Genomic DNA, 17,691 nt, shown 5'->3' with positions numbered 1-17,691 from the left:
CTTTTGCCCTCCTGTCCTGTTTGTGGGCTTCCCAGAGGCCTCTGGGTGGCCACTGGGGAACTGGATCTGGGTAAGAACGTGTTTGCAAAAGTGGCAGGGGAAACGGAAGGTCTGCAGAAGTAGGGGGCTGGAGGGAAGAACCTAGACCTTTTCCCCCCTAAGGAGTCAAGAGAAGCCCAAGAGGACTGAGGATGCTCAGTGGTCTCAGAATGTTGACTGAAAATGGAGTATCCTGGGATCAGGCATGGCTGGCACCATGAACAGCAAAACTCAGTGCTGCAACATTTTGATGCAAGTTCCGCTTCTCTTATACAAGTGATGTTTAGCCTCTTTCAGGGCTGAATTCAATTTTGGAGAAATTCCAGTGCTGGGCAGGGCCAGGCCAAAGGAAAAAGGGTGTATGGCCAAAATGCCCACAAACATTTTGCAACTTATCACTCTTCTGCCTTCATAGAATCATAGAATAGTAGGGTTGGAAGGTGCCTATAAGGCCATCAAGTCCAACTCCCTGCTCAATGCAGGAATCCACCCTAAAGCATACCTGACAGATGGTCGTCCAGCTGCCTCTTGAAGGCCTCTAGTGTGGGAGAGCCCACAACCTCCCTAGGTAGCTGATTCCATTGTCGCACTGCTTTAACAGTCAGGAAGTTTTTCCTGATGTCCAGCCGGAATCTGGCTTCCTTTAACTTGAGCCCGTTATTCCGTGTCCTGCACTCTGGGAGGATCGAGAAGAGATCCTGGCCCTCCTCTGTGTGACAACCTTTTAAGTATTTGAAGAGTGCTATCATGTCTCCCCTCCATCTTCTCTTCTCCAGGCTAAACATGCCCAGTTCTTTCAGTCTCTCTTCATAGGGCTTTGTTTCCAGACCCCTGATCATCCTGGTTGCCCTCCTCTGAACACGCTCCAGCTTGTCTGTGTCCTTCTTGAATTGTGGAGCTCAGAACTGGAATTGTGGAGCTCAGAACCCCACTCGTTACCTCCCCCCAGTTTGAGAAGGGGAGAGCATTTCAACCTTTGAGAGTAGGAACAAAGCTGGGACAACACCCAATGAGGGGATGTTGGAGGAAGGGGGTGGGGCCTTCTGGGAAAGGGGAGTGGCCCTCTGGGGAGCCCCAGGCGGCCAGGTAGAAACTCTGATATTCGGCACACACACCCCTTGTACACTGATCAATGCACACGTGTGGCATGAACACTGTCAGCACGGCTCAACAGTCCTGGGACCAAGATGCTTAAAGCATCCCTGGTGAGTGTTTAAGCTTCAGGACTCGTGAGGTAGAGTTGGTCTCAAGCACACCGTTCTGGCCAGACCCATGCGGACAGGCATTCTTGCCTTCTGAATGCTCAGAAGCTCATCTCTCCTTGAAGTGGTCTAAGGAGTGATCCGAGGCTTCCAAGTGACCAGGGAGAGGAGGAAATCATTCGCATATGGGCACCTGTCCAAAGACCTTGGTGCTGACAAACAACAATGAAATATTGTGCATTTTATTATTTATTGTGTGAAAATATTTTACTGGGCTGCTAAATCTGATGTGTTTAGAAGCTGGTTCAGGCTGCTGAATGGGTTGGAGATTTGGTGATGAGTGGGATAACAACTTTTACTGGGCTGCTGGACCTTCCCACACCACTAGAAAGTGTGTGGAGTTTCCGATCCATGCTCTCTGACAAGTGGGCACGAGGCAGCTCTTGGGGAAATTTGCAGTGGATTCGCAATCGTTTCTGACTCCTGATGGTTGAACAATAACAGCAAACACACACAACCATATTACTGAAATTAAGCATGTTTGAGGCAACAAGGTGTAGATTTTTGTCTGAAAGGGTTGCCAAGCCTGTTCAGTTTTACTATTCAAAGCAAATTCCTGGGCTCAGAATTATGTGTTTGGCCCAGCTCAGGTTGGTGGATCTTGAGAGCAGAGTAAAACCAAAGTAGATCCCGCAATCTTAACAACATAAGAAGAGCCCTGATGCTGGATTGGACCAAGGGTCCATCTAGTCCAGCACTGTTCACACAGGGGCCAACCAGCTATCAGCTAGGAAACAACAAAGCAGGACATGGTGCAACAGCACCCTCTCACCCATGTTCCCCAGTAACTGGTGCATATAGGCTTACTGCCTCAAATACTGGATGTAGCACAAAACCATCAGGGCTAGTAGCCATGGATAGCCTTCACCTCCAGGAATGTATCCAACCCCCTTTTAAAGTCATCCAAATTGGTGGCCATCACGACATCTGCCCCTTCTCCAAGGAAGCCAGGTCCCCTTCTTACTTTCCAAGGCTGAATGATGGATGTTTCACCGTCGTGCAGTACTCCGCTACAAACGGAAGCCGCTATTATTAAAACGCACTAATTGGAACAGGGAGTTCATTTGCATGGCCTGGCCTGGCGAATAAGTTGACCTGGAATGAACAAGACTGTGGCTCCCTGGGCTGGATCGCCCCCTCCTCTTCCCTCTGCAGCTGTGATACCCTCAGCACACTGCAGAGTGCCACAAAGCGCAAGTGCAGCCAAAGAGGCTCCAAATTCCTCCAGCGCCATGTGCTGCCACAGCAGTGAGGAAAGGAAGCTGCATTGGTTGGAATTTCCAGTTGTGCAACTTTGCAGTCTCCAGGATTGGGAAACCCTCTTTTGTTAAAAGGGGAAAAAACAGTAAGATCCCGTTAGAGCAGGGTGTATATCCTCAGGCTCCCAATCCGCCCCTGTAGTGTGTTGGGAGAAACAAGTATTGTTGTACAAATTCCTCCGCAGCTCACAAATAAACGCAAGCGTGAGTTTTGAATCTTCAACGCAGTTTATTTAGAGAAGTTCTTAAAAAACAAAACAACCAGGCTTGTAGCAGCAAATTATAACAAAGCAATTGTCTCACCATAAATCAAAGTAAGCATAACAGCTTTATGGTTCTCCTTGACAAAAGTTGGCTTTGCATCAAAACAGCATACTCCTTTCTCTGGCAGCGGCAGCAGCTTACGCCATACCCTCAAACCTCCACTGGCTGACTGCATATTGCTGTGAAAGAGTGAGCCTTTTACTTACTTAACTCTATTACCAACAGGTGTGCTGAGCTTGCAAGTTTTTGCCAATAATCTGCCTTAATTACTGTTAAGGTTAACACGAAAACCTGACATAGTGTTCCCCAGAAGGCTACGCCCCCTCCCCCTCCTCGTCTGGCAGTTTCCTGCAATTTCTGTCCCACTCTAATAAAAGGTTGAAATGCCTCTCCTGAAGCATAGTTACTGGCAGTAACAGCTGTAAGGATAAGGTGAGGGTTAACCGGACCTTGGGACTGGCATGTCTTTTAATTTGTGAATTTTAGGGTTTCATAGGAAGAGAGATAAGAACCAGGCAGCTGTATGGGGGAGAAGACTGGAGCCAGGCCGATTGTAACTGTCCTGTCCTTGAGTGATTAACCATCCCGGGCGAGAGGTGTGAAGACACTCCACGCATCAAAGCTGAAGGGAGGGGGGAAGGAGTGGAAAAGACGGGTATAAAGTTATCCCCTGTGGAGGGAACAGGGGGTTGTCGGCTGAGTTCGGTCAGGGTGACGTATGAAATTGTAGTTTTAGTTTTTAGCTTGCTTGCACTGGGTTCTCATATATATGCATGTTTTATTATATTTTACTCTGCTAATCCCATGTATTATTTGATTATTTTATTACGTTTATATATTGTCCCACAGCCGAAGCTCTCTGGGCGGTTTACAACAGTTAAAAACAGTAAACATTAAAAAGTATACAAGGTTTAAAAAAACCATCAGAAACATAAAAACAGTACAAAAACAACAGTTTCCATTTAAAAACAACAGTTCTGGGGTCCATTAAAAACAAACTTAACGTTATTAAATGCTGTTAAAATGCTGTTAAAATGCCTGGGAGAAAAGTCTTGACCTGGCGCTGAAAAGATAACAATGTTGGCGCTAGGCGAGCCTCATCGGGGAGATCATTCCACAGTCAGGGGACCACCACCGAGAAGGCCCTCTCCCTTGTTGCCATACCCCGAGCTTCCCTCAGAGCAGGCACTCAGAGGAGGACCTTAGATGTTGAGCGCAGTGTACGGGTAGGTTCATGTCGGGAGAGGCAACATAGTAGATATGGAAAATTATTACTTCACATTACCACTAATAAACAAGGTTCTCAAGACCAGCATGACAAGAGGGGAATTAATGTATGGTACAGATTAGACTGGTCATGCCACTCCATCATGGCACAACAGCTATAATAAAATTGTCCTGAGGTTAGAAATACTATCTACTAAACAGCAAGAGAAAATGGAGGTGTGTTGCTGCTTTGGGAGATACTTGCAACAATCTACAAGTTGACCACTCCATAGGAATTTGCCTTATATCAAGTCAGACTATTTGTCCAACTAGCTTAATGCTGCCTACATTGACTGGCAGCATTTCAGACAGGTGTCTTTCCCAGCCTTACCTGGAAAAATTGGAAATGAACCTGTGATCATCTGCATGTTAGGTTCTAGTCAAGCCATGCCTTCCACTGGGATACTATAAACTCAAGCAAATTAATTCACTCATCCCACTCCAATATTCTTTTCCATCTGATATTTAAAGCTCCATTACTCCTAGAGACAACTAAGTATGCCAAGTCTTCATTAGCCTGTTTGCCCCTTCATCCGTTTTTACGTTTACACTTAATTGACAAAATTCATACTTCTATGATGTAGAAAGCACACTCTTATTTGAAGATGCCCCTTTATGTCTCCCAAGCAAAACTTAAGCCAGTAATAAATTGATCCAGTAAACGTTTTGTATTTGAACTTTCAGAATGTTTTTGACAAATACTCCAAATTAAACTTAATTACAGAAAAGGGGATACGTTATTCGAATAGAACATGACTTACTTGAGTGACTGGATGATGTTTTTCCACTACAACAGAATTCATAGGAGGAGAAACACCCAACACATTGAGGTTACTGTAAATCCGATTCCTGGGTGCAAAATCAGATCGGCCAGTGATTCGAGCAGTAATGGTCTTTCCAGCCTTCTGCTGTGCTGATGTCACAACCCTAGCCGTGGACTATGATATGCAAAATACAAATCCCAATTACACAAGGAATACATGGTATTTTAAAAAATATTTTAAAAAAGTATTCCTACCCTTTTCCTAATAAATGGTCTTAAACCTCACGTTGTGAGCTGTGAGTGTCTGGGCCTGGGGATCCGTGCTAAATCCAGTCAAGAAGCCAGCTAGTTGCTGGGCGCTCTTCCTTTACAACAGTTGTAAACTACAATAGGCTGTCATGATTGCTCCCCTCTCCACACCCCCACAACCCCCAGAAACTTCAAAATGGAATTCAGCTCTCAGAATGAAAGACCCTAAAATTTATTTATTTATATTTATTTATTTATTAAACTTATATATCGCTCCCATAGCCAGGGCTCTCTGGGCGGTTTACAGAAATTCTAAAATTGAGGTTAAAAACAAGTATACAAAGTTTAAAACTCTAAAACACAGAACATACACACATTAATCATTAAAAACCAATTAAAAACTAAACATGTGGGTGTGAAGGACTGGGGAGTTATAAAATGCAGTTGAGTCCTGAATTACATTTGTTCCTGAGTTAGATCTGTTTTTCTGTAGGTAGTAAACCATAGTGGTGATGGATAGATAGGGAATAGTTTGATATGTTTATGGGAGGAATCTGGCCAGCTTGTTTATGGTTCAAACCGGCGCCAGGACCCAGCTTTGGTATGTGGGAAAGGGTGGGAGTTAAACTTCCCGAGGTCAGGCAGAGGCTTCGCACCTGGGGGCTATCTCCTGCCTGGGCTAATTGGGCTTTGTGTGAGAAGAAAGAGCAAACACCCTCATTAAGGGAGAGAGAGATAAAAAGGCTGATTGGATTAAGTTGAGGCAGGTCTTCAGCCTGGAGGCTATGGACGTCTGCAGTTGCCCAGTCTGGGAGCTGAAAGAGAGTTAGGGTGTTGCTGTTCTGCTGTGTGCTGGTTTTCCAGAGGCAAGTTTTGGTCGCTTTGGCCGAAGGGGGGAAGGGAAGTCTAGTGGAGAGACTGCCTGTTCTTTTCTGAATGGATTTGTGGGTGGTTCTGCCTGATATCTATCTACCTCATTTACCCTCTTCCCCTGTGTCCCCGTATTTTCCTTTTTATTTGCATTTCTGTAGCTGCTACCAACCAAGCTCTTATTTAGTAATTGTGTTTCCACAATAAACTTTTATCTTGGTTATTTTGGGTGTCTGTGTGCCTTTATTCCAAAGTTATACCGGTCCCGTAGTACGGGGGTTGGGGGAACCACCCCAGAGGGACCCTTGGGAAGGACTGATTGACTCAGGCTTCCTTTACAGTGGGTAATTAGGATGTGCCGCCATATGCCTGGGCAAAGAGGAAAGTCTTAACCTGGTGCCGGAAGGATAGCAGCGTTGGCGCCAGGCGAGCCTCATCAGGGAGATCATTCCACAGTCTGGGGGCCACCAGCTTTCCCCAACCTGGTGCTCAACAGATGTTTTGGACAACAGCTCCTGGCATTCCTGACCACTGTCCATGATGGCTGGGGCTGATGGGAGTTAGAGTCCAAAATCTGAAAGGCACAAGGTTTGGGCAGGCTGCTTTAAAGACTTTTAGAGCCAATCGCTGGAGGCTGGGAGAACAGCTCGCCTAAGGCTATGCAGTAATGTCACAGGGGAGGGTGGATTTTAACTAGACCTGTCTTGGCACCCACTTGAAGTTGCAATCATCAAGTGATGCGGCATGATGGCTACAAACCATTGCTAACGCTGCAATGCTGAACCAATAAACAGGCTATAGCTTTTTAAGGATTGCATTGACAAAAAAGATCACTTGGACCACAGTGTTTTACCTCTGAACCAGTTCATATGGCAGCACCAGCAGCTCCTCAAGGGGACCAGGTCATGGCACCAGGCCTGGTTTTTTGAGTGGCAAATTGTCCAGCGATGCACACACATGCATGTGCGAACTAGCCTTGGCTCAAAAGACATTATGTTCCATACACAGCACTAGGAAAGACTGGGCACAAATATACAAAAAACAGGTAGCAATCCAGGTGTTTCTATTTTGGCTGGGGGTTCAGCTATGTGATTCAGCTATGTTGAACACCGCTGAACATCAAAGCAGAGTTTCCTCCTCTTCAGTCCAATTTATCTCTTGCCAATTTTGTTGTGCAGTAGTTTTCTCTGCATGTTTTAAAACATGATCCTGGAACATGGAGCATTTCCACATTGTACGGCTTCTGGTAGTGAAAATGTTCAGGTGAATCATCTATTTTTCTTCCCTAAAACCACCTGGATGACTAACAGCCCTCCAGCGGCAACAGGAAGAGGACTCTGCCACGACACAGGCTCTGAACACCAGACCTCACGTCTGCCACCACTTATTATGGGACGACACAGGCTCTGAACACCAGACCCCGCCGAGGCTACTCCCTGCTCAAGCTAAGCACCATCGCTTGATACACCTGAGGCAAGGGATAAAGCCCACCTTCCTCCAAACTATGTGGAGAAAGGGGTTTAAAATGGAGAAGGATTTTAATATATATAATAATGCGCTGTGAGTTATATCTGCTTAGGTGAATGATTGTCAGAGTGGGTGTTATATGTGTAAACTGTGCATTTTTTTAAATTGTCAAAGCATCCAAAATATTCTTGATGGTTAATTTATGATCCACAAATACACCCTGCATTTCCAACACTAGCATTTCAGGGAAGTGTTTAGCCTTCTCTGTAATGTATGATTTTATATGTGTATGGAAGTGGGGAGAAGACATCCAAATGTGGAATCTTCCCCCCACCCCCACCCCCACCAGGAAAAGCTATGCCATTCGAATGGCTGGCAACCCAGGCAAAGAACTCCATCTTCCTGTTACTAGTGTGAACTGCAAGCAAGGAGCTAAGCACAGCCAGAGAAAGCAGCCTGGGCTGGCTGGAATGAAAACCTTTTACTTCCACATTGTGAGAACAACCTTCAAGGACAGAAAAGTGCTGACTTTCAATTCCCCCCCCCCCCCCCCCTTTTATCATCACCTGACTGAAGGTCATTCCTGGGCCCTGTTGGATTTCCTTTTAAGGAGCTATGAGAAGCCAGGAAGTGTTTTTGACTTGGCTAGCTAAAGCTCCACCTTTGTCCCTGCATGTGCCACAGTTTCCTTCAGGACTGCAGCATGGAAAGAAAAGGGTTGAATTCCACCACGCCTGTTCTAATCCCACTAAGGTAATTTGTATTAAAAACCCAGCACATTAGATGCATTTAATCAGGTCCTGGATCTTTCTTAGTGACAATTATTAAAAAAAATGTTTTGATATCTGAGCGGTTGCTGTCTGTTTATAGGTAACCAATCTATGTTGCATTTTTAATGGTTTTTAATCTTTGTAAACCTCCCAAAGAGCTTCAGCTAATGGGCAGTATAAAAATGTAATAAATGCAAAAGTGACATCTAAGGATTGCATTGTGTTCATGGTGAAGGCAGCTCAAAGAGTCGGAGCTAAAAGATGGGAACCCGCAGAACTTCTAACACTGAAATCTGGGTATATGGAAAATTGGCAAATAGCCCCGGCAGACAAACTGACATTGCAACTAGCCAAAGGCAAAGCATCTGACCTTTGCGAAATATGGCAGGATTTGACCTTATATAATGATCAGCGACATGTACGGCAGTTTGTTAAAGCCCTTCCTCAGACTGGAAGAGAGACTAAATATAATTTGACATGGTGAAGAATTATAAAGAAAACCTCCAAACGGCCTATGGATTCAACATTATCTTGGTCTGTAAAGTAAATGGGAAAATATACATATATGTTAAATGTACCACCCTCTGTCAGTAATCTGATTTAAATTCGATGTATTTCTTTTTATTGGTTTGTTTAATGTTGTTTTTGGAAAACTAATAAAATATTTTTTTTAAAAATGTATTAAATGAGCATGAAGTTTGGCCTTTAGTGTGATTGGTGCCCAGATTAAGGACTGCCTGGGAGCTCCAAATAAGTCTGCCTGATCTCCCCAAAGCAGAAGTGTGGAACGAGGTTCCCAAGGGCCACATGCAGTCCACAACTAAATTTCATGCAGGTGTGGCGTTACCCCACAATTGATTATCTTGTATATGTCTGTAGATTAGTATGTCTGGTAAGTATGGAATGTTAGAACTGAGTGGGTGTGGTTTATGATGTCATAGGTGCGGGTGGGGGGAAGGAGTATATAAGGAGAGTGTTGTGAGTTTATGATGTATGTGAGTTTGGGAGTTGGAGTGCGTGTGAGGAGAGTTCTTTATTCTAGAGACATAGGATTGGTGTGAAGAGAGTGAGGTGGTTGGTGTGTGGAGAGTTTAGATTAGGCAGGACTGAAAGTATTATATTTTGATTTAAAGCCTTTAAATAATAAACTTATTATTTTGTTAACTACCAAATACTACGTGTCCGCTTGACATTATTTACTTGCTTAACAGTTATTAAACACCCACACCTGAGTATTCCCACAGTATGTTTTGAGAGATCCTATATTAAACCTGTTGTGCTCATAGCTAGGGGAAAGGTTTTATGTAGCCCTCCCTCAGGGTTTCAAGTGGTGGCGCTGGGCCTGGGAAGGGTTTATGCGATGACAGCCCTAATGAAAGGGCTGGTGACGTCGCAGCAGGTGAAACAACCCAGAGGGAGAGAAGGAAAACAATGTGCAGTGTGGTGGTCCAGAACAGGCAGAGTGATGGATCTCTACCCTCATTCCAACGAACAGTGGAATGCAAGTACAATGGACCTTTCTGCCAAGGGGCATGTGAGTGTGTGTATGCATGTGTAATACTAAACCATATGAACGTAAGTTACCAAAGATTTATTATTCTGTACACGGTTTCTGCTTTATCAGTACAAACTTTAGATGTGCATATGATCGTATACAAATGAAAAAAGCTCACCTCAACAGAGTCAAGGTAATGCCCCTGTACACATACTTGCCAGATGGCTGCTTTGCTTGCTAGGACATTTAGGGCAAGATGTCCCTTGGACATATAAATCCAAAAGGTGTCAGCAGACGTTAAACACACAGGGCAGCACACACCACAGAATAAAATACAAAGTCCATGGCAGGAATGGAACAGTTCCATCTAACAAGTGGGCACCACCACCAACGTGTTTCTTAATAGGGGCATCCGGATTTCACAGAAGCACCACAAGGAGATGGCAGTGTTGCAACATTTCTCAGCTTTTCCCCTATTCTGGCGCTTCCTATTTGAACTGGTTGTCAATGAGAGTTCCTTTCATTTTGGCCTTCTTAGCTTCCAGCTCAGCCTGATTAAAAAAATAAAAAGGAAAAATTCTAATTAAAATGCTGTTGCATAGTAATAGCCCTAAGCAAGTGTTGCTGATGCTGGTGCTACAAAGGCAGACACCTACCACAGTAGGTGTCAAATGGTCTTCTATGGAATACAGGACTTCCTCAAGAGCTTACCAAGGCTACCCTAGACCAGTAACAGAGGGCAAGCAGCTGATTTGAACTTCTCCAGAAAAGCTACATCGCTTGTATCCATGTTTCTTCAGGATGTGACAGAGCCCCTCTTTCCACAGGTCAGTCTTCCCAAGCCTGCTGTCCTCCAAATGTGTGGGACGATGATGGCCAGTACCCTCCACACCAGGGCACCAGGCTGGAGAACGGTGCACGTCTTCACTGAGAAATATCCGCCCACCCACCCAGCAATATGTTAGCCCTGCTATTTATTTACACCTCAGCTTTCCCCATGCACCCCAAAATGGCACTTAAGTCAGCCAACGTTAAAATACAGATTAAAAACAAAATCTTGATTAAAACCTAAAAACACAAACATAAACAATACTGGAAACACAGCACTACCCAAACACCCTTCAGCAACAGACCCATTTCTACATCTCAGGCTTTCTGACGGAAGGTTGCTGTACTGAGCTTTACATTCCACAGCACATCAATGGCATGAAAACAGCTGCAGAGTTCACTATGCCTTCCCCCAACCTGCTTTCCTGCAGATGTTTTGGACTACAACTCCAAGCACTCCTGACCACTGGTCATGCTGGGGTTGGTGGGGGTTGAGTCGCCACGTTGAGGAAGGCTGTCATATGTACTTTTAAGATATACTACTTAAGGAGAAAGCTATTTAAAGGAAATCATGAAATAAAAAACCATGCACAAAACGGGAAAGAGAGTTAAAATAAAACAAGCAAATTTACCAGCTCCTGCAGCCTCCTTTTGCTCATCCCCTTCCGCTCCAGCTGCTTCTCGATCACCTTGGCATTCTGAGCATACGAATCTGCAATTTCTCGCTGGAAAACACACAAGATGGGGGGTGGAGGGGGAGTTATCCCACGGCAAGGACACGGGTCCACACCCTGCCGCAAAGGAACTCCTTGAAAAACACAGTGGGTGGACAGGGCTGGCTGCTGGAGGGCAGAGGAGTAGGGATTCCGTGTCCTGGCACCTGTGTGTGCACGTGGCTGGGCACACGTGCTTGTGTGCGCGTGGGTCAAAGTGAGCATGTGTCAATAACCCTATGCTCAGGCCAGACTTGCAGTGAAGAGCGCTTACTTCCCCTCCCGCTTGCCAATAACTCTCATGCTCTCCGTCGCCTTGCTCGTCCATCTCTGAGACCCCACCTGGCTCCCACCATCCCTGCAAGGAGCTACCCCCGTGAGGAGAAAGAGAGGCAGCGGAACTGCCCCACGTGCGATGGAGCCCCCGCTTGGCACGCAGATGGTCCCGGGTTCGATCCCCGCAGCATCTCAAGGCAGGGCAAGGGAAGGACCCTGCCTGGAACCCCGGAGAGCCCTGGCTGCCAGCCAGAACTGACCCTATTGTGCTAGGTGGGCCAAGGGTCTGACTCCGTAGAAGGCAGCAGCTGCTAGGGTGCCACAGGCTCCACCACAGAGTGTGGCACCTTAGAGCACCGATCGAAAGGGTGCCATGTCTTAACCTGGGGCCAAAAAAGTTACCCCTGTTGGTGCCAAGTGGGCCTCACGGGAGAAGTCATTCCATACTTGGTGGGCTGCTAACCAAAAGGACCTGTCCCTTGTGGCCTGTCCCTCCTCTCCTTCCTGAGAGGAGGCGCCTGGAGGAGGACTTACATATGGGTAGGCCCATGCAGGTAGAGACTCTCTTTCAGGTATGGCAGTTCTGAGCTGCGTAAGGCTATGTAGGTCAAAACCAGCGCTCGGTTTGGATTCATGGCAAATGTGGGAGATGCCAGGTGAAGGGCACAGTGCCAGCCAGAGCCCAAGAGCCACACGCAACCTGTGCGCTGCCCACTTTCCTGAAGCGCTGGTTTAGTTGGGATGGTTATATAATGCAGTGGAGGAGATGCTGGGGATACGAGGCCAGCATCTAAAGAAGCATCCCACTAGATTGACCGTGTACAGAAAATCAAAGCAAAATAGCGGGACAGAAAGTCATTCCTCTTCAGTATGGAGCCTTGAAACAGGCACTTCGCTCAGGCCTGAGCAGGTTCTTTTGTTTTCCTTCTGCCTGTTCTTACTATGTCAATGTTTCCCCTCTCTCTTTTTTCTTTCTTTAAACCCAGAAAGAAAAAGAGACAACCCTCTGACTAGTTCTACCCAAGGGTGCTTTAAGGCCTACGGTTCTTGGACAGCAACCTTCTCACCTGTGCCACCAGCTGTGTTGTGGCTCGGTGAGCATGATGCGCATGACGTGTCCCACTTATCCTAGCCCTATAGAGAGTGACTTGGCCCAAGTCACCTAGGAAGCTTTATGGCTGAGTGGCGATTTGTACATAAGCCTCCCTGTCTGAATCTGGCATTCTGTCTGCATTCTAACTACCGTGGGACTTGTTCTGAGAGAAAATGTGCAGGGCCAGAAGCTGCCAAGGTAAAAGGCCACGTCACGAGCCACCGAGATTTCGCCTGTGACCACAAAGAAGGGCAGAAAAAACTCACCGCTTCAATCTCCTCCTCCTCTTCATCAATGGTGGAGACAGTGACGGAGCTGAACTTGCCCATATCCTTGGTCCGTTTTGTCATCATCACCTTAGAAGCAAAGAGGGTGTGATTTTTAATAGGGTGCTTTAGCTTAGAGAACATGGAAGGCCCTTGGAGTCCTGTTTCACAGCTCTGGCAGATCCTCTTAGCCAATCTAATATTGAGAGAACTGCAGAGCAAGGGTAGGTAACCTGGGGTTGGATTCAAGATACCCCTTCCATGAATGTAAGGGCATTGCTCTCAGGAGGTGCCTCTGCCATATTTGGGGGGGGGATATCCCCCCCTTTCCCCCAGCACAACTCACACCATTCAGCAGGGACCCTTGACTGCCAACCTCTGGTCTCCTGCAGATGTTTTGAACTACAGCTTCCATAATCCCTGACCATTGGCTGATCTGGCTTGGGCTGATGGAAGCTAAAGTCCCAAACATCTGGAGACTCCCAAGTCAGGGAAAGCTGCCATGGCACTTTGGTCCAAAGAATTAGCATCTCCTGTGATAACACGTGGCCTGCTGGGCCAGACGAATGCTCCGGCATCCAGTTTCCCCTCATGGCCAGCCCCAGAAGTGAAGGCAAGAGCCCTCTCCTGCTGCTGCTGCTGCTGCTACTCCCCCACAGCTGCACTCAAAGCCTCCAGCGCCCCCCCCCCCCCGCCCCGGTATCTCTCTACCTTCTTGGGTGGCTCTTGCTTTTGGGTGTAGATATTTGTTTTTCCAAAGCCCTGTCCAAATTTGACCACGGCACCATCAACAATGAATGTCACCGGAGCGTTCTTCTGCTGGTGTTGGTAAAAGAGAAGCAATCCGCACCTAGGGAAGGAAATGCCACGTTTCCCCCCCAGCCCCAAAGAAGGAGAATCACTAGTTTGATTGAATTCAACATTCTGGAAGGATCAAACAGTTTGGTCAGGTCTGTGCGTTGTTAAAGTTGCGACAAATTGAAAAGCTTGTATAATGCAAAGATTTTTAAATACATTATATAGCATATTATATGATTAAATGAAGCTCCTGGTGAATTCCCATCTACCTAAGGCAGGGGTGTCAAATCTCAGGCCTACAGGCCAAATCCATCCTTCCTGAGGCCCTAAGTGGCCTCTCCGGGGTTCCCAAGATAACTGTGGCAGCTTTTTCCAGCCCCAACCCCTTCTGCTGGACTGCGATTGTTTGGCCGCCCCCCACGTTTGCACTGTTCCCCCCACCCACCCCGCTCCCTTCTAAAAGGTTGAAATGCCTCTCCAGAGACTTAGTGGCTGGCAGGAAGAGATTTGTACTGAACCCTCCTGGCAATCTGAGTATTTTGCCCACCTTTGGAATGCAGCTCCCAAGAGCTTCTCCAAAATGAAGTCTGGTTCTGGGAGGAAAGAGGTTCAACATCCCGAACTAAGGGACTGACCAGCTCCACGCCTACTGAGCGTCGACAATACGGCAGCTTCAGAACAGCACTGGGGAAGTATGTGAACTCTGAGACGCCAAGTATTGTGATGTTAAAGGAGTCTCACATATAAAGTGCTTCACCTACATTTTAATTTTTTTTTAATTAGATAATTTCCATGTATTTGTATTTACATATTTATTTAGAACTTTTTGTTGTTGTTTTTTGCAGGGCAGAGGTACCCATGTCGTAAGATCATCAGATCTGCCTCTGAAGATCTGAGGATATGGGCAAGTTGATATGGGGAGAAATGCTCCTTCACGTTCTTGGGTCCCAAGCCAATTAAGGGCAGTCTTCCCCAGCCTGGTATCCTCCAGATATTTTGGATTCCAACCGCCAGCCCTTCTGACCATTTGCCATGCTAGCTGAGGCTGGCAGGAGTGAAAGTCCAAAATACCTGGGAAGCCCCGGGTTAGGAAAGGGGTAGGGCTTGGGCTTTAGAGTGAAGCAACAGCACCCTGAATTAGGCTAGAAGAAAACAGGCAACTATTAATAAAAGCATTGCCCAACTGTGGATATTATTTTTGTGTTTATGTATGGCATTTATACCCATAAGGCTGAGAGATAACGACCGGCCCAGGATCACCCAACGGCACCCTGAATCTGCAGCCCCTTCCTTGCATCCCCCAAAAGGTACTCACTTTCCGCACTTTTTCCTGTATTGCCGTTCGATGCCATCTGGCCTGAGGAAGGAAAACACACAGCATTGACTGTATGAAAAAAGTCACCAACCACTTAGAGACCTGGTTCACATGCAACACTAAACCATGGTTTATTTAATACAATTTTTTTTGCCCTACCCAGGGTTTGTCTGACAGATGAACAAATAAACCGTTTGTTTTCTCAATTATGGGGTTGTTTGCTTTCCTCTTCCTGCTGAGGATATCATGCATAGAATTAATCGTGGTGAATCAAAAAAGAATGACTTCTGAACAAACCGGATGTATTTCTGTTCTTTCCAAAAGCAGACCAATTTAAAAACAATGGCAGGCTAGAAGCTTTTAGGGTTTGTTCCCCAACAGGGCCAGGGCCAGGTGGCAGATGCTGGGGAATGGGCAGCTGGAGGACAGAGCTCTGGTTCCACCAAGTCTGCCCTGAGCCCCCTAACTCAGGCCTTCAGGTGTGGGGTGCAATGCTGCCCCATGACCAGTGTTGAAATAAGATGCAATTGCAGCTTCCATATGTGGAATTTGCGGGAGGGGGAAGTATCTCTTCCTTTAATGAAACATCCCTGTTTACAAGGCTAGTGATGTCTGCATACGAGGCTTGAAGGGAATTGGGATCTTCCTACCTGCGGAGATAAACATTTTCCTCTTCTTCAGTGTTACAGAATTTGTGTGCGTGCTTGGCAGCATCAATCACTCGGGTCCTGTCTCGAGGCCTCATGGGCAGCTTCTCTAGCTGACAATCTGCAGGAAAGCAGGAAACGACAAAGGGTGCTGAAGCAGGATTGAATGGGCAGCCATGGTCTCATTGCGTAAGCCCCAACGTCTGGCCAGCCAAAGCCCCCTGGGTCATCTGACCATCTTAGCAAACTAGCTGGGGCAAAGGACTATAAAATGCACCTTCATCCTACCAGTACCTTGCAAAGAAGGCCTTGATTATTCCTTCTTACTAATGGAGGAAGACAGCAACTGAGTTTCAGCTGTCTGTTAAATGGGGAAAATGCAGTGCAGGGTTGTTGTGAAGGTGAGAAGAACAAGCATGACAGTATTTTTCTGTCCACCTGTGTGCATTTGTGCATTACATACATCTGCCAACCGAGAAGAGCTTTTACGCTTCTGGCAGAGCGGTTTCCTGTCCATCCAAAGCTATTGCCACAATTTCTAACCCTTGTTTCTGAGTAGACATGTATAGGAGCGTACTGCACAACCTGAGAGGCCTTAAGGTGTCCCAAGACTCTCTTTAAAATTTAAATTAATGGGTTTTTCTTCTGAGTAGATTTAAAATTGCTACTAGGAGGCAAGTGGCACTTTGAAGACTAACAGATTAAGGGTGAAAGCTGTTATCGCTGGCTGGAGGGACGATGGGAATTGCAGGGCTTTTTTCTGTCTAAACATGCCTAACATTGCAGCCTTAGTCAGCCGCGGGCGGGCGGGGAGGAATTGAGAGTCCTGCGACAGGTTCAAAGAAGAGATTTAAAGCTCACGATAAAACAAACGTGTCTAATGCCACGAAAGGGGCCACTAGACGCCTCGCCGTTTCTGTCCTTCGGCTCCAAAGCCCACGCGACGCTCCTCCGCGGGGCGCAAAGGGCCAGAAACCCTTGAAGCGCGCGTGTCCCCCTTTCCTTTAGAGTAGGGGCAGAGCCCCCGCCCGCATCGGGCTCCTAGCGCGGGTGGCAACGGCGGGGCGGGTGTGTGTGAAGGTCTGGATTGGGGGGCGGGGGCGGCATGGGCCTACTCTGGAGTAAAAAAACCCCGAAGCGAGCGTGGCCACCCGTTCAAAGCGACGCCTGCTTTGGCCCAGGCCCGCGGAAGGCGCTGACGTCGGAGTGAACCCGGGGTGGGTGGGCGAGGGGTGGTGCTCTCCGTCGCGGCCCAAGGGCGGGGGCAGGGGCAGGGCAGGGGCGGCGATGCCTCCCCGCCAGGCCGCGGCGGGAGCGGTGGCAGCGGCGGGGGGGATCCGTCGCGGCGCTCCAGGCTCACCCAGGACCAGCACCATCTGCCCGCACAGGCAGTAGTAGACGTGCAGCGGCTTCTCGCCGTCGTCGTACTCTTCGCGGTCGCGCGTGTCCGAGCAAACCACGGAGCGCGACACCACCTTGGGCATGACGAGGAGGAGGAGGAAGGCGGGCGCAGAGGTGCCCGCTCGCCCACCCGGTTCCCAGCGCGCCCCCGGCACTTCCGGGCAGGAGAAGGCGCTCCGTCACACGTCCGCGGCCGCGTTGGGTGGGCGGAGGGAAGGCGGCGCTTCCGGGCAGGAAGGGAAGGGAAGGGAAGGACGTGGCGTCGCTTCGTAGCGGCCATAATGGGAGGGACGAGGATTGGCGCCTTTTCGGGAGGGGGACGCTTCTGCGCCTGCGCCTGCGCCTGCGCCGCCTCCTCCTCCTCCTCCTCCTCCTCCTCTGCAGAAGGCAGATCAGAGCTGCAGCGGCCGAGATCTCCGGCTGCTCCGAGGGATTCCCAGGCGCCCCAAGCAGGCGGGGGGACGGGGACGGGGACAGGGACAGGGACGGGGACGGGGTGGGGGGCGTCCCGGCTCCGAATGGGCTGCGGGGAGTTCGCTGGCGATCTCGCCGCACCGCACGCCTGTTGCAGCCTCCCCGTAGGTGGGTCGAACGGAACCCCCGTGGATGTGTGGTTTGGGCAAGGTAGCGCCATCCCACCAGCTGTCCCC

At 48.0% G+C, this 17,691-nt stretch overlaps 1 protein-coding gene and 1 long non-coding RNA gene across 2 annotated transcripts; both read right to left on the bottom strand.

Annotated features, from left to right (window-relative positions):
* Positions 1-2,828: 2,828 nt before the first annotated feature.
* On the bottom strand, positions 2,829-7,343 carry LOC134409219 (uncharacterized). The gene is made up of 3 exons (XR_010026167.1): positions 6,366-7,343; positions 4,852-5,028; positions 2,829-3,003 (listed from the first exon to the last, which is right to left on the bottom strand). It is a non-coding gene; the product is annotated as an uncharacterized LOC134409219 (long non-coding RNA).
* A 2,442-nt stretch (positions 7,344-9,785) lies between these two features.
* On the bottom strand, positions 9,786-17,227 carry STEEP1 (STING1 ER exit protein 1). The gene is made up of 7 exons (XM_063141787.1): positions 17,001-17,227; positions 15,644-15,761; positions 14,994-15,035; positions 13,592-13,730; positions 12,881-12,970; positions 11,165-11,257; positions 9,786-10,255 (listed from the first exon to the last, which is right to left on the bottom strand). Exons 1-7 carry the CDS (start codon positions 17,122-17,124, stop codon positions 10,193-10,195), a joined length of 669 nt encoding a protein of 222 aa, XP_062997857.1. The 5' UTR covers positions 17,125-17,227; the 3' UTR covers positions 9,786-10,192.
* Between the last annotated feature and the right edge of the window lie 464 nt (positions 17,228-17,691).

Source organism: Elgaria multicarinata, chromosome 15 (assembly GCF_023053635.1).
Source record: "Elgaria multicarinata webbii isolate HBS135686 ecotype San Diego chromosome 15, rElgMul1.1.pri, whole genome shotgun sequence".
Classification (NCBI taxonomy): Eukaryota; Metazoa; Chordata; class Lepidosauria; order Squamata; family Anguidae; genus Elgaria; species Elgaria multicarinata.
This window is presented reverse-complemented; position numbering and strand designations above follow the sequence as displayed.

Excerpts from the sequence above, each read along its gene's own strand:
- STEEP1 (XM_063141787.1), bottom strand. The coding sequence starts at position 17,124 with ATGCCCAAGGTGGTGTCGCGCTCCGTGGTTTGCTCGGACACGCGCGAC. Across the intron at positions 15,762-17,000 it reads GCAGATGGTGCTGGTCCTGG|ATTGTCAGCTAGAGAAGCTG; the intron begins GTGAGCCTGGAG and ends GCTTTCCTGCAG. Across the intron at positions 12,971-13,591 it reads AGCAAGAGCCACCCAAGAAG|GTGATGATGACAAAACGGAC; the intron begins GTAGAGAGATAC and ends TTTGCTTCTAAG.